This window comes from Bos taurus, chromosome 11 (assembly GCF_002263795.3).
Source record: "Bos taurus isolate L1 Dominette 01449 registration number 42190680 breed Hereford chromosome 11, ARS-UCD2.0, whole genome shotgun sequence".
Lineage (NCBI taxonomy): Eukaryota > Metazoa > Chordata > Mammalia > Artiodactyla > Bovidae > Bos > Bos taurus.
In genome coordinates this window covers 21059685-21076126 of record NC_037338.1, presented here as the reverse complement: position 1 = coordinate 21076126, position 16442 = coordinate 21059685, and the positions used below count along the sequence as shown (strand labels likewise).

The window sequence follows — 16442 nt, the reverse complement described above, 5'->3', positions numbered from 1 at the left end:
TGAATTAAAAAATAAACCGTATTTTCAAGGGGTGGCAGAGAATGAGATGATTAGATAGCATCACCGACTCAATGGACATGAATTTGAGCAAACTCCAGGAGATAGTAGAGGATACTGTACTCTTAGAGAGGATACTGTAGCTTGGTGTGCTACAGTCCATGGGCCCAGAGAGTCAAACTCAGCTTAGCAACTGAACAACAAAGAGAAAGGGAAGTATAGAGGAAGCTCCACAGGCTGCTGGTTAGATGGTATTCCCAGCTAGGGCTGGGACTGGAGAGCATAGTAGAGTCCAGAACACACGGTTTATATTTGATCCATTTCCCAAAGGTTCACACCTGACAGAATGAAGAAACGGAGTTTTTTTGAAGGTGCAGATTTTGATTTTATTTAAACTGATTATTAGTGTATAATAGTATAAGATACATTTCTTTAAAAGCCACCAACCCAAATCCATCACTGACGATTCAATTAGGAAAGGTGGGAAGCCCAGGCTGGTCTACGTAACACATGTGCTCTCCAGTGCAATTTGTAGTTCTCTCAGTTAAGGCCCTCTCCTCACACTAACATAGCTCCTGTCTCCAGTGACTTCCTTCCTATGCCTTGGCTGAACTGGCCTTCTCAGTTAACTGTGAAGGCAGAGAATCAAATTTACAGATTCTTTCTGGACATTTTGATCTTGCACCTTAAATCACATTACCTGTAAAGCTCAAACAGACTCGCGCTTCTTTTTATAAAAGTGAATTTGGGAAGAAAGGCTAGCTAACAGTAAGGGTTAGACTCCTCTGTGCCCATCAGTTGATGCTAGGGATGCTCCTGAAGACTGGAGTGGAGGCAAAGAAGGGGACTTGAATTTGCACGTTTTTCATGCAAATAACCCGACTTAGAGTCTTGGTTAAAATTTTTCCTAGTTCAGTGTCTTTAGGTGAGTCATTTATCCCCTGTAAGCTTCAGCTGACTCATGTCTCCATCATCTGTTGCCTTATTGAGGCAGACAGGCTCCCTCTGCCAGCAGGCTGAATGAGCTAAGCGACCTGAAAACTCCATAGGATGCATAGGGCAAGGTGATGTGAGCTAGAGAAAGAGGGGGAAAAAAAGGATTGAGTAGGATTAAAGAAAGAAAGGGTGGAAAGTAGAAAAGAAAGGGGCAGAATGGACAGATGGAGCCAACACATGGAGCCCAGGTGCCACTTCTGGGCTAGGATCAAGGCTGAGATGATGGGTGACATTGGTGGTTGAGTCCCCTTCACTTCACAGAGAGGAGAGCTGGTCATTAGACCTGGCCTGGAGCCAGTCTTTGGGAAGGAAATCAATATTCAGACCTGACTACCCTGACTGCTACCATTTGTATGATTTTAAATCACAGGATCACTTTGAAAGCCTCTAAATCTTCAACTCATCTCTTTATAGGAGAGTCAGGCTGCTAAAGGGGCTCCCAGCCTGACCTTGGAGCAGGACATATCTTTACATTTCCTTAGGCCACAGAAAACTTGAACCAAGTGGTGTGGTCATACTCCTCACCAGGCTTCAGCAACACAGGCGGAAAGTGAGGCTGTGAAGAGGAAAACAATACAGGTTACACCTTGCCAACCCAGGTTGCACCCTTAACCACTCAGGATGGCTTCTGGACTGGTCTCCAGACCAGTTCTAATGTGAACCAGTTGCCAGGGTAAGAACCATTTATTATTGGTTTGCAATTAGATGAACTCGAACCAGGATAAAAATAACCACATCACGAAACACACTTTGTCACAGCAAGACTTTCTTAATGAAAGAAGAGGGGTTGATTTACATTCTGGTGCAGGCTGCAAGTGTCTTATTATGGGCTTGAACTTTGAGGAGCATTACTCTAGGCAATAGCTGGAAAAGAAAGGAGGAAGCGAAAGGATGAAAAGATTTGGAGGATCATCTTAACAGTGTGGTTGTATAAAATGAGTAAATATTCATAAGGAGAAAGGTTAAACTGAATAAAGGCTTTGAAGGTACAAAATACAGTTTTTTTTTAACATATGAATGCCATGTTAGTAACATGGCTAAGAATTTCCTATGTTTACCTTGACTTGGAGAAGAGAACACACAGACTTTTGAATCATTCAGATCTGATTTGAGTGTTGTGATCTCTGTCATCTGGTATGACCTCGGACATACCACCACTCTAACAAGCTGGCTTGTGGACTTACCTGATTGACTGCATCAGGCCAGCTCTGAGTCTCAAGGCAGAATCCGGAGTGCTTGGGGTAGCCTGCTCCACTCTTGCCCTTCAGCGTGCCATCCAGGAAGTTGCCCGTGTAAAACTGGACCCCAGGTTGGGTGGTGTACACTTCCAGTACCCGCCCGCTTCCAGCATGATGGACCCTAGAGATAAAGCCAGAGCACGTATACGGAGGTCCAGGGTGAAAAAGCAGACAGGGAGAAGCTGGGAAGCAGCTTTGAGATAGGAGTCAGACCCAGCCACACAGCCAGGCAGGATATGGAAGAGACAAAGATGAGAACAGCATGGTAGGAGATTCTCGCAGCCTCTCAGGGGAGATGTAAGTAGGTGGTTTTGAGGATTCGCCATAGCACCTTCTCACTCTGAGCTTGGCTTCCCTGGGGAAGGCAAAAGGGACTCACCCTAGTCAGATATGTTTGTGTGTGTCAGGGGAGCCAGGCTGGACAGAGGCAGTTTTAGGGCTCTGGGGGGAGACTGGAATAATTTCCCATAAGGAGTTGGAGCTCTCTGCTTGGTCTGACAAGACAACCAATTATGTCTTTTGAAAGAGAAGAGATGCTTTTCTAAGTTAAACTACCTGCCGCCCTGGGGCTAGAGCAGGCAGGGGGCTCCTTAGTCAGCTATTCCCCCCAGAATAGGCTGCTAGACTGTTTCCTTTTTTTAAAAAAAGAAAAGCCTCTACAGAGGAGAGAGTACCTACTTGGTCTTATATTTGGGGTCAAAGGGATATACATAAGGCTAGGTCTCTCATAGCCTTACCAAGGTAAAACATCCCACAATGAGGTTCAGGGAAAGATGTTTAGAAAGAGAAAGGCCAGGGACTGAACAGCCAGAGAAGGCAGGAGTGGCGAGAGGTCTCCTCAGGTGGAGGCCGTCTGGAGAGGGATGTGAATAGGAGGCACAGAGGAGAGTGGGCAGGAGCTAGAGGGAACACGCCTGGGGTTGGTGCTGGGGCTGTGAGGGAGAGAAGGCTTTAGAAGTTCTTTCTGCTGCTATTAGAGCTTCAGTCATTTTCTCTGCTTTACTTAAGGTCCGTCCGTTCTACAAACATATTGATTATGTGCTAGTGCCAAGCATGGTGTTAGGTGTCAAGGTGGAGGGAGGGATTCACAAGGATGAGATGATGTGAAGTACTCGGAATTTAGTGAGAAGGAGAGTGTGGACACAGATGCCTATCAGACAGGCTGGAGGTGGTGAGCGCTATAGGGGAAACGTAACCTCCAGCCTTCCATGCAAGGAAGCAGAGCATACATCATGAGTCAAGAAAGGACAAAGGACTCTGGAAGTTCAAGGAAAGCAGAGGTGACTTTAGTCAGGAGAAACTGGCACTTCTAGTGGGAAAAAAAAGGCCTGAGAGATGGGGCAGAGATGGGGAGAGAAGAGACAAAGAGACAGAATGCCAGGCAGGGATAAAGGCAGATGAAGGGTGGGGATGAAGTCACCCGTGGAACAGGAGCTTTGAAAAGACACTTGAGTTGTGGGAGACAGTCCCCTGCAGCATAGTAACTGGCATTAATAGGGCCAGAGGAAAAGCTCCTCGAATAGGAGTTGGGATCTCTTCCCAACAGAGGCAGCAAATGAAAAGTACCTACCGTGCACAGAAACGCTTTTCTTTAGATCCCTTCAGACAGAAATTGTGGTCAAAGCCATTCACGTGGAACTCCTGCAGGTGTTTTCCAAGCTCCACTGGCTTCCTCAGGTCAAATGCCGTTCCTTGCACTGAAGCAATTTCTCCTGGTGGGAAGAAGCAGAAAAAAAGAGTGATAAATGCCTGAATAAAATCTTTATACCCTGAACACCCTACTGGTTCTACCCTCCCAGCCTTAATTTCAATTTGTAAAGGAGGTGGGAGTCAGATCTTAAGAAGAATAAATTATTAGATTTCCTTAATTGTAAGGTGTTACTGACTGCAAGACGATAAAATTCAGAATCATTCAAGTGTGGAAAAAAGTACAAAAATCAAGGAAGCACTTAATTTTCACTAAAGGATAAGGTGGATAAAGGCTGTCCTAACTGTTGAGTCAGTTACCTTGTTGACATTTCTTGCTTTAGTTCTGAGATACCCCAGGGCTCATATCTTCTGCTCTACTAAAACCACTAAGGAGAAGTCTGGGCTTCAAGGGTAGAAAAGAGGAATCAGAATTATCTTGTGGGTGAATTTTCTAGAGATCCAAGGGAAAGAGTGAAGTTCTCAATAGACAGTCCTCTAGACAGGGTTTGCCAAAAGACTGTAACATGGATTTTACATTCTTCTGAATATTGTGCCATTTTGCTTTATTACTTTCATTCTTTCCCCAACTTCCAGGTCTGTTCTTTAGATGTTAGGCCAAGCCATCAAACAAGGTACACAAATATTTTGAAGTTAGCTCCATTAAGAAAGCTCAGGGAATGTGCGGGAAACTTCCCCCCATAGGCATGTTCCTGGAATGTGTCAAAGCCAAAGCAGTGGACTAGGTGCCATTCACTCAGTCACTCTTTTGATTGATCAACACTTATTCAACACCTACTGTATGCCAGGCACTCTAATGGGCAGAGATGCCACGTAGATGAGACATGGAACATATTTTTTAAGCTGCTTGCAGCCTGAAGGAGGAAATGGACATATAAGCAGTTCATAACCATAGTGTGTAGAGTGTTCCAGCAGAGGCACAGCTATAAGAAGGAAGACAGGCGGTGTGAATGGGTTGGCTTAGATGTGGCAGACTGGGGAGATTTCATGGATAAAAGTTTAGCAGTTGAGCTGAGACTTTAGGTGAGGTCATAGTAGGCTGAATGGGTGAAGAAGTTTGAAGAATAACTGATATGGAGAAAAACGGCTTAAGTACAAGGTGATTTGTGTGTGTTTATCATATCAGTAATAGCAGCAAAAGCAGTAGTAGTAATAGTAGTAGTAGTAGGGTAGAACCTGCCTCAGATAAGGAAAGAGATTAAGCCAAATTAGCTGAAATCACTTCTCTGGGCCTGGGGTTTTTCATCAGTGCAATGAATAAATTGGACTAAATCACTGACTTTCAACCCCTACCCCATTCCTGCAGAATTTATTGTTAATATTCAGAGGGGAGTTCAATAAACACACACACATGTAAAATAAATATATAGTTGACCCTTGAAAAACATGGGTTTGAAATGTTTTTTGTTGACTTATATGTGGATTTTTTTCAGTAATATTACAGTACCACACTGTCCTTGACTGGTCGAATACTTGGATTTGGAAGGCCAACTGTTAAGTGATAGGTGGATTTTCGACTGCATGGAGGGTTAGTGCCCCTAACCTCTTCATTGTTCAAAGGTCAACTGTACACAACATAAAATACATACATATATATATATATATATATATAGGGATTTCCCTGGTGGTCCAGTGGTTAAGAATCCACCTGCCAATGCAAGGCCACAACTAGAGAAAGCCTGTGTGCAGCAACGAAGACCCAGCACAACCAAAAATAAGTAAATAAAAATTTACAAATACAAATATATATAAGCTAGAGTGAAGCCAGTACAGGCTCTGAGCAGCTCAGCTAGAAAACCCTGGGAACAGATAACAGCAGAGGTCTTTGCCGTCTTACCCTAGAAGTATGGCTCAGCAGTGAGAAGCCCCTGGCCCTAGGCTCTTTCCCCAAATACAAGGAATCCTAGGTTCCTCTGCAGCAGGCCAAGCAATCTGGCCAATCTTTCTTGAGAGGGAAAGCGGAAAGGGATAGAGCCTTACACAATGATACAGTTTAGTCCTTTTAAAAGTTTTGTATTGTCCCAGAACTTTATAATATATTTTATAGGTAAGTACAGACTTTAGATGTCTAACATATTCTTTCAGGATGTGAGTCATTTTTCTTTTCATGTGGTCAGATGGAGATGTTTTAGGAACTTGGTTTCGTCTGTTTTTTGAGAGACATACCATGCAAAGTGGAGCTAGAATCTTAGAGGCTAAGAAAAATTAGGAACTTGTATCTTACCATTAAAAAAAATGAAATAGGTAAAAAGAGAACTGACTTTTAGCCATTTAAAGCATTTGGTTCCGCTTTTGTGAGTTCCTAAATACCAAGTAACAGGGATGTCCTGCCTTTGGGTGAAAAGAGGGTTTTCTTTTTTTAACTCAGAGCTTCTGCTCAGAAATGTATTCTTCCTGATGTGTGAGGAATAGGGTCTTTGAGTTCACACAGAGCTGCAAGGGGGCCTGGCGTCCAAAGCACCTGAGAGAGACAGGGAGGCCTGGCCAAGACCATTCCGGAGTCTCGGGTCCATGTTCAACCAAGAGAATCTTTCTCTTACCAGAGTCAGCTTTAGGAAAAGTTAAGCAGTATTCTTGAAAACAGCCTTTAAAAGCATTTATTTCCTTTGTCTTGGTTCTACTTTTCCAAAAAAAATTCTTGAGTAGGTAATATTTACACATGTAATCAGTTTAAAAGATGACAGATGTAAAAGGTACAAAGTAATACCCTGTAGTGCAAAGAAGTTCCCTATTTTCCGTTCCCCACAGACCCAGCTTCTTTCAACAGAAGCAACCACTGTCACTTGTTTCTCACGTACCTTCTAGAGATGCTACAAGAATACCCAAGCATCTAAGTGCATATCCATAAAACACAGCCTGTTTCCACCCCGAACTTTTCACTCAATTTATCTTGGAGGTTGTTGCTGAACGTACGTCCGTATTTCATTAGACAACTCCACTGCACTTGTAGTTTTCTCCATCTTTCTCTGATAATCGATTTAAAATTTCTTTTGGGGCTCACAATCACAAATTTATATATTTTCCTAGAAAATTATCCATTTCATCTATATTACTCTCATGTTGACTTGTGAAGAGTTGAGGAAAGAAATAATTTATGATCCTTTCGGTTCCATCCATCTGTCATTATTTGCCTCTGCTCATATCTAATTCTGTGGACTGAATAGGTTATCTACTGTTATATTTATTTTGGGGGTTATTTTCCCCCTCAGTGAAGTGGCTCTTGGATTTATGTACTACCTTTTCTGATTCTTTTCAAAATTATAATTTCTTTTATTTTTGTTAATTTTTCTTTTGCTCTCTTGGATTTATTTTTTAATTGTTTTCAAATATCTTGTATTAGATGCATAATTCATTTAATTTCACAAGTTTTAATTAACATATAAGTAGTGCTAAAATTTTCTATTACTTTAATTATAGCACATGTAGGCATTTTCATTATAGATAATTTTATATTATACTATTTATTTACTATATAGTCCTATATATTATGTATACATTTCCATTATACATAATTATTTTTCTGATATCCCTAGTTCTGGGGTTTGGCTTCCTTAAAAAAAATTTTTTTTTTATTTCCTTTCTTTTTTTTCGCCACACCACTTGGCACATGGGATCTTAGTTACCTGACCAGGGATCTAACCCGCAGCTCTTGAATTTGAAGTGTGGAGAAGTCCCTTGACTTCTCTTTTGATCCAAGAATTATTAAGAGTTAAAACATTTCTAAGCCAATATTGGCTGCATTGTATTTTGTGAAACTGCTAGAGGTTTTCTTCATGATCTTAGATACAGTCATTTTGGGGTGAACTTTCATTGTGAACTGCATCCTTTATCATTTCCAAGTGTCTTCCTTCATGTAATCGAATGCTTTCTGTCCTGAAATCAGTCTTTTCTGATATTCAGATTGAGACCCTCTGCTACTTGGGCTTTCACTTGCTTGGTTTGCTTTCGAGTGCTCATATTTTGAACCTTTCAAACCAAGTTAATCACTTGGTTTGTACATGGCATTCTGTTGGGTTTTTTTGTGTGATTTAATCTGAGACTGTTTAATAGGGGCTATTAAGACAGCACGGACTTCCTGGATGGCACTGGTGGTAGAGAAGCTGTCTGACAATGCAGGAGACATAAGAGACATAAGCGACTTGGATTGGACGTAAGATCCCCTGGAGGAAGGCATGGCAACTTACTCCAATATTCTTGCCTGGAGAATTCCATGGACTGAGGAGCCTGGTAGGGCTACAGTCCATAGGGTCACAAAGACCTGGACACGACTAAAGCAACTTAGCACGCATGCATTAAGAAGACATATGTATATTATAAGTGTTCTTTGTTTGTCACTGTATTTTATGGTGCGTGTTTATGAATTCTAGTTGCTTTTTAAAAAAAAAAATCTTTTACAATATGGTCTGTGTTTGTGTGTTCCTAATAATTTAGAAACTTTGTATTTTTGTTTTAGTGGTTACATCTGTATACAAGAAACTTCAATATAATATATTCAATTCTCCGTTTCTTAGAATCTTCTGAACTCCTTCCTCCCCTTTTCTCCTCTGCTTCCTGAGTTGGGTTTCTGACACTTTCTAATGTAATTCTAATAATGGCACTTCTTTTCCCAGTAGATGGTGCTAGAGACACAATATAAAGAGCTTACTGTACAGACATCCACACGGAGTTCAGTCAAGTCCTCTAAACCCTGAGCAGTTCTGAGGGCTGAACTTGTCGGATCTCTAACATCAAATCCTGGGTGGTAGTGACCCCACCGGGCTGTAACGACTGTCCTCTGAAGTCTGGGTGACCAACCATCTCCCGCACAAACTTTAAAAAAGACAACAGTTAGACTGGAAAAAAGCAGCTGTTTTCATGGGTTCAACAAGATTTTAATCTTACCAACACATATTCCAAGTGATCATTTATGTTTTGCTTTCTTTCCTAACTTTAAATGGTGCTCACAATATTTAGTGCTTTCTTAAAGCCGTATTTGACTCAAAATCTAACCCTTTTAAGATAGTCCTAATACGATTGCCTGGGTCAGTCAAGATTATTTACTTTTCTTGAGTTTAAAGAAAAAAGAAAGTCATGGAATTTTCATGAAGGAAGCACCCCAGGGCACCTTTCATGTCTATTAACCTGATGTTGTGCAATCTACAAATCAGTGTTTACTTTAGTTTTTCTCTCTGTAAAACAAAGCTGCTATTATTTGTTGCCCTCCACATTACATGGAAATATTTGATAAATGATATGCCTGAACATTTTCAGGAAGATGGCATAAATAAATGGGCCAAATTTCAGGAAATACATATATATATAACACAAGCAGAGCTTAGAGAGGGTAAGAATTCAAGAACAGCAGAGAAGTCCTGACTCAAAAATCAGACAATGGGGATAATCCTAAAATGAGATTTTTGCTAAATAAGAAGAAAAAGAGAAGGTTCTAATCGAATCTTTCCCAGCCTTATGCCCTGACACACTCCCTCATGTGCTTGGTGGTCAGGCATATGAAAACTTTTGTATTTGTCTCCCAGACTCACTATGTCTTTGGACTCTTTCTTATAACTGGAATGAGCTTTCTGGCCCCCCACACCATTCTGGCAAAGTCCACTAGGGTATTTAAGAATGCTTATTCTCCAATGCTATTTCCTCTGTGAGGGAATATATCATCCACAGCTAGAACTAACCCCCTTTTTGACTTTGTTCATCCTACTTTGAACATACTTTCCCCCAAACATTCATCACATTAAGGCATAACTCTAGGATTATATCAAGCTATATATCTATAGGGAATGTGAGCCCCTAAAGAGCAGGGACTGTATGTGTCCTACTGATTTTTGTATCTTCTGAGCATTAAGCAGAGTCTTTACTTGATTGAAAACCTGATGAATGAATCAAGTAAACAGATAAAAAAACGGGCAACTGTGAATGTTGTAGCATCCTGTGACAAAGTCAGAATGAAAGATTTAGAAAGAACCTTAGGAATTACCTCATCTAGTCCCCTCGCTTTGCAGATGAGGTTGGGACCCAGACAGCTAAAGGGACCTGCCCAAGGTGACGCGTCTCCATCGTGTCAGAGTCTCCAGGCCGCTACTCAGGCACTTTTCACCTCCCCTTGGATGGACTTGGCTGCAGCCCCTCCCACCCTTAATCCCCAAATACTCTTGCTTTTTCTAAGAATTTGGAAAATGAATGTGCAGTTGTTTTAATTTCTGTTTATCCGCATACGTGAGTTCCTGCTCTGGTGCTAAGAGTAGAAGGAGATATGAAAATAGCTCTCTCAGCAACGCTGAGTGTACATAAAATGAAGCGGAAATGAAAAGGGTGCCTTCAGAGAGGATGTCACATCACCAGACTTCGGTTTTGAAGCCACCAGAAAGCTATGGTGTCAGCAGAGAGAAGCTGTTTTCTTTTTCTTTGGGCCACACTCCAAAGGCATGTCGGATCTTAGGGCCCCAACCAGGGACTGCACCTGCGTGCCCTGCATTTGAAGCATGAGATCTTAACCACTGGACCACCAGCAAAGTCCCCAAGAAGCTGCTTTCTGATAAGGATTTCTTACCATCCTGAATAAGGCTGGATGTGTGCTAAGGTCTGAGCAGCAATGCCTGGCAGATGCCGGGCTCTGACCCAAAGATATGGCCTTATAGCTCTGGGACAGGGGAGTGGCCTGAGGCAGTACTTCTGTTTCCCCATTTCAGGGAAAGTCTGATTGCAAGCCCAACTAAGGACCCACTTGAGGTTGCTGTCATGAATTCTGAGTGAGACAGTAGCTTTTTGGTGGCAACGGTAGAGAGCATGGAGGGATAGGACTAGTCAGGGTTGGGCTTTGTTAGGAGAACACAAGAACACAAAGAGAGGGGAAGGGCATTGAGAGCATATGAAAAGGGGTGATCCGAATAATGGACTTTTGATCTTAGTAGGGAAGGAGGTGAGGAACAGTGACAGGGTGGTGGGATCAGTGCTACAGGTTCTTGTAGCACTGAAGAATTATTGAAGCTGAAACAGACATCTTACATTATGATAATAGAAGGCAGCGATAAGAGGTAGTAACAAAGTCGGGGGTATGACCCACAGACCACAGGAGTGAGTAGCTGCAAAGCTTGGAGGACAAGATCATTGCAAGAAGATGTCAAGAAGCTGAAAGGTCATGGTATCATCAATACGGATAATAAAATAATTAAGAATTATGACAAGAGTGTTGTTGGAGTGACAGTGAGCCAGGAATAAGGTCGAGTCTATGGAGTAGCTCAACAAAGAGAGCTCATGGGGGTGTCACTGTAGCAGCTACAGCTGCCTTATTCTTGCAAGAAGATAATGTGGACCTGAGCAGTGGAAACAGGACTCTCTAACATTCCAGATCTCTGTCACAAGGCCTTAAATCTTCCTCTATCTGCATTCCTGATAGAGTTATAATTGCCGGCTCTCTGGAAGTAAAGGAAAAAGTCACCCTTCATGAAACTCATCTGCCTTGATTCATATCTCTTCTCTCAAATGAGGGATTCTTAGAGGAACTTGGCCTTTTCCCCATGACTGCCTGTGGCATACTGCATTTTTCAAAGATGGCCACTCCAGGATAGATCCATCCCACAGGCTCTACTTACAATGTGATGCTGACACTCCTTCACCGAGAGGTGGAGTCTTGTTTCCTCCCTTAAGCCTGGACGGACCTTTGTAACTGCCTTAACCAATAGAACGTGGCACAAGTGGTGCTATGTGATTTCTAAGGCCAGGTTCTAAATACAGAGTGGCTTTGGCTTGGTCCTGTCTGCCTCAGAACATCTGCTCTTGAGCCTGGCTGCCAAGTTTTAAGAAACTCAAGTTGCATCGAAAAGCCATGTCAAAAGGGGTATTTTGGCTGACAGCCTCCAACCAACAGTCAGCATCAACTGCCAGACAGGCAAGTGAATGAGCCTTCTGATGATTCCCATCCTGGCTCTCTCATCTTCCAACAGAGGTCCTAGACATCAATATGCAGAGACAAGATATGCCCTGTCTAAATTCCTGACCGCAGTGAGAGATCATAAAGTGTTATAGAGCAATAGATAACTAGTGTACCGCCTTGGGATGTTTTCACCTCTTGGCACTTGACAAGTCCTGACAGGAAGTGAATTTATCCCTCCTTGCTATTTTTACATAGTCAGAAGTCCCTTTAGATGATTCTGCCTTAAGAACACTAACCCTTGCAATTACTTTTGCATAGGGAAGAAACAAATATAAATTTGTTAGCTCACTCTTTTTTGAGTATCTTTTATGTACCAGGCATTAATCTGACCTCAGGGGGTCTTCCCTGGTGGTCCAGTGGTTAAGAATCTACCTCATAATGTGTGGGTTCGATCCCTGGTTAGGGAACTAAGATCCCAGATGCTGCGGAGCAACTAAGTCTGCACGCTGAAACCACTGAACCCACATGCCACAGCCAGAGTCTGAGAGCCACAGAAGATCTCGCGTGACCCAATGAACATCTCGAGTGCTTCAACTAAGACCCAAGGCAGCCAAATTAATGAATTAATTAAACTAAAACAAAACCACAACTGACCTCATGGGACTTAGAATCTGGTGAAAGAGATGGACGATAAAATAAAAACTCACAGGAGAGTATGACAGATGCAGTGAGTATGGTGTTCAGAGGACCCTGATGGAGCAGGAAGCGGCAGCAGCTAGTGCAGCCAGCGAGGTCAGGAGAGGTTTTCCAAAGACGTGTCCCAAGGCTGATCCTGAAAGGTAAGTTGGAACTGGCTAACTTGACAAAGGCATAGGACTACCATCACCTGTGAAGGACAAGAGTGGTCACGCGAGTGTCACTCTGGCAACTACCGCTCCTCAATCTTGCAAGAAGATGATGTATATCTGATTACTGGAAACAAGATTCTCTAACATTGCAGATCTCTGTCACAAGGCATTAAATCTGTCACAGGAATGGACTCTTGTTGTCCATATTTGGGGTGAAGGCAAGACAGTTATGTTATACATATCCTATGGGCTCCTGGCTCTGACAATTTTTGGGGCAAAAGTCTTAAGAAACAGAGCAGAAGGTAAATTAGTCCTCATGAGCTCCTGGCTGAATGCTGACTACTGAAATGATGTTCTGCGTAACATCTGGACGCTCTTCTCAGTACCTGACTGAGAAAATTCACCTGGGGTGAATTTTAATTCCATGCTTTTAACTTCCCATTATCTGAAATAACTCTTTTTGCTTCCTGGTGGCCCTAGTGCCTGACTCTGAGAAGATAAACAGATGGTCACTGCAGGAGTCACTGGGTCTTCATGTTTATTCATTTTTTAGCTCTCTCCTTTTTGGCAGGTCCCCTTTCTAGCTTATCTCACACAACCCAGTGACATAAGTGCACAATGAAAACCAGAATCCCTCCAGACAGTCCTCAGCACAAGGAACTCCTGTTTATAATAACAATTAAAAACCATTTTGAGAAAACAGAAAAGAAAATCTGGCATAGACATTCTAGAAAAATTTGCGGGGGGAGGGTAGGTGGGAAGAAATTTTCTCTAATAATTTTTTCTCCTTTGAAAAATAAAGAGTAAAAAAAAATTATGTTATTCAAAAATTATTTTCTATGATTTGTCCTATACACTGACTTATGAATCTATGTAAGATGTCTTAGGATTTAGACAGACTTACCAACTGACCTTCATAAATTTCTTTGCCTCTGTAAAATTCAATTTTCCCACTTAGAAAATTGGAGCTAATAGTGTTATCTACCAAATACAGATACTGTGATTTTTTTGTTCTTCTTTTTGTTTGTTTTTGTCTGAACCATGCAGATTGCAGGATCTCAGTTTCCCAGTCAGGGATCAAACCCACGCCCTCAGCAGAGCTGGCAGGGAAGTCCCTGGCACTGTGGCGTTTAACTGAGGGAATGCTATGAAGGGGTTTGTGCCTCTTGGCCAGCACCTGGCATATAGTCAGTGCTCTCTCTGTCTGTCACACATACACACTCCAGAAATACAGAGAACAGAACAATTATTCATTATGGTCTTTAAGTTATTAATACTACAGGAAAAGTACACTACTTCCTCCAAAGAGCACTGACATTTTCATTAAAAAAGATTTCTCTTTTTTGAAACTTTCTCTCTTAGTGATTTTTTAGTCTGAAACAATGGTTTTTTAAGTGTCTCTGAATCATGGGCTCCTTTGAGAATATTCTAAAAGTTATGGGCTCTCTCTGCAAGAAAATGCACACACACACACACACACACACACACACACACAATGTTCCTAAAACTTCCAAAGTCCAGTGATACATGCCTGGTTAAGAATCTCTGATCTATATAGCCTGGTGAGTATTTTCTGCCTATCCCACTACTTGTCACAAAACAAGCTGCCCTCTGACGCTAAAATGCACCTTTGGAATGTTGCAGTCCCATAACCTGAGGTGTTTAGTCAAGAAACGCAGCCTGAGTGTCTCCTGGCAGATTCCTGTAGCAGCGTCGTAAAGGCCTTGCGCAATACACCAGGCCTCCTTCCAGACTGCTTTGACTCCTCCATATTCTTGCAGCGTGGACAGCTAGTATGTGAAAGGACACAGAAGCTAGCCTTAATCTGAGCGAGTCAACAGCACAGAGAAACTGCAGGAAAATAATGTATCTGAGAAAGTGCAAATTGCCCCCATGACAGCTGATTAAGCAAACTGTCCTCTTGGTCACAGGATATATCAGAAGTCATCATCACCAATTATTATTACCGGCTTCAGGAGCATCCTGTTCACTTGCTGGGAAAACTCAATAGATGTCAGAATGGATTTTAGAGTCAGAAAGTCCTGGATTTAAATCCCAGCTTTCTTTGCTATAAAAAATGGTGGAATAGTAATATAGTTGCTATCAGGGACCGTAGCCAAGGGTAATAACAGCATAGACTTTGGAGTTAGGGAAACTTGCTAGAAACGTTGACTCCACCAATGACTTACCTGTTTAACTTTGTGCAGGTTACCTGACCTCTCCAAATGCCCATTTTTTCCAAATGAGGCTTAACTGAAGCATAACGCCTATTTCAAAGGGTAATTCAATGAGCTAAGGTATGTATATATGCTTAGCTCAGTGTCTGGTACATATTAAACACACAGTAAATGGTGACAATGATGATGATGGTGGTGGTCATGCTGCTGCTGCTGCTAAGTCACGCCAGTCATGTCGGACTCTGTGCGACCCCATAGACGGCAGCCCACCAGGCTCCCATCCCTGGGATTCTCCAGGCAAGAATACTGGAGTGGGTTGTCATTTCCTTCTCCAGTGCATGAAAATGAAAACTGAAAGTGAAGTCGCTCAGTCGTGTCCGACTCTTCACGACCCCATGGACTGTAGCGTACCAGGCTCCTCCGTCCATGGGATTTCCTAGGCAAGAGTACTGGAGTGGGGTGCCATTGCCTTCTCCGGATGGTGGTCATAATAATAGCTAATACTTACTAAGCTCTTAACTAAATTCCAGGAACTGTTCTATGGACTTCACACATATTACCTCATTAAATCTTCACAACCAATGAGGTAGGTCCAGTTATTACCTCCACTTTACACATAAGGCCCGCAGAGGTAAAATACATTGTTCAGCATCACAGAGCTGGTGAGAATTGAAGCCTAAGCAGTCAAGGTTTGAGTCTGTGTTAACTACTGTGTTTTTCTGATTGTGATGAGTCAAAATCAGCCCTTTTAAATAGCCATTCATGGTCATACCAAGGACTCAATTCAGTAAGGCCAGTGAATTGAGTCCATTTCTTTGGCTGGGGCTCCTTTGCCTGCCCCGTACGTTTCAGCCCCATGGTGGGGGACCTACTGCCCAGGAGCAGGTGCATTTCCAGGGTCAGAGGACATTGATCCAGGAGGGTTTGGGAAGGTGGTCTTGAAAGGAAGGTCAAGACTACCTTCCCAAACCCTCCTGCATCCACTGGACTTTGGCACATAACTACTCTGGCATGAGAGGGACAGCCCTTCTACCTGACCACACAGAGATACAGTGTTTGGGGTTTGCTTGAGGATTTCAAAAGGTGAACACATTGGGGCAGAAGAATTTTCCTGCATGTTTGTTTTGCTGCTTCAGAAGCTCCAACTACAAAGGGGGACCAGGAAGCCCAGGCTCACAGGAAAACCCTGGCCTTCTGCTCTCCCCCAAGAGTCACAAGGCTTCCACAGTCATGGTTCACAGGAACCCAAAAAGATCAGCAGGGACAGGTGGGCTGATGTCCTTGCACCATGGAAAACATAGTCACTAAACACAGAGAGCCAAATTATGTTAACAGCCTAGGTCAGAGAACAGAACCTGTGAAGGAGAGGGGAGAAACCAGTCCAGTCTTTCAGGTCAGGTGACCCAGTGGCTGTGACAAGAAATGGCTTTATGTGGGGGATTTAGCCCCTCTGATCTCCATCAGTGCTTCACCTTCTCACAAATCACCCCACACAAATATACCATCTAAGCTTCAAGGCACACGCCTGTCTCCCTCATCCTGAATCTGCTGCCCCAAGCTCCCCTGACACAGAAATGTTGGTTCCATTATAGCTGCTCAGCCTCCTTTGGCT

The 16442-nt window shown here is 42.7% G+C and overlaps 1 protein-coding gene across 2 annotated transcripts in view; it reads right to left on the bottom strand.

Annotated features, from left to right (window-relative positions):
- Positions 1 to 357: 357 nt before the first annotated feature.
- GALM (galactose mutarotase) overlaps positions 358 to 16442 on the bottom strand; it is a 54627-nt gene continuing 38542 nt past the window's right edge. For both annotated transcript variants that reach the window (XM_005212684.5, NM_001034795.1), the window contains 3 exon segments: positions 3802 to 3943; positions 2178 to 2352; positions 358 to 1549 (listed from right to left, as the gene is read on the bottom strand). In XM_005212684.5, the coding sequence (XP_005212741.1) occupies positions 1472 to 1549; positions 2178 to 2352; positions 3802 to 3943 (395 nt within the window). In that variant the 3' untranslated portion in view covers positions 358 to 1471.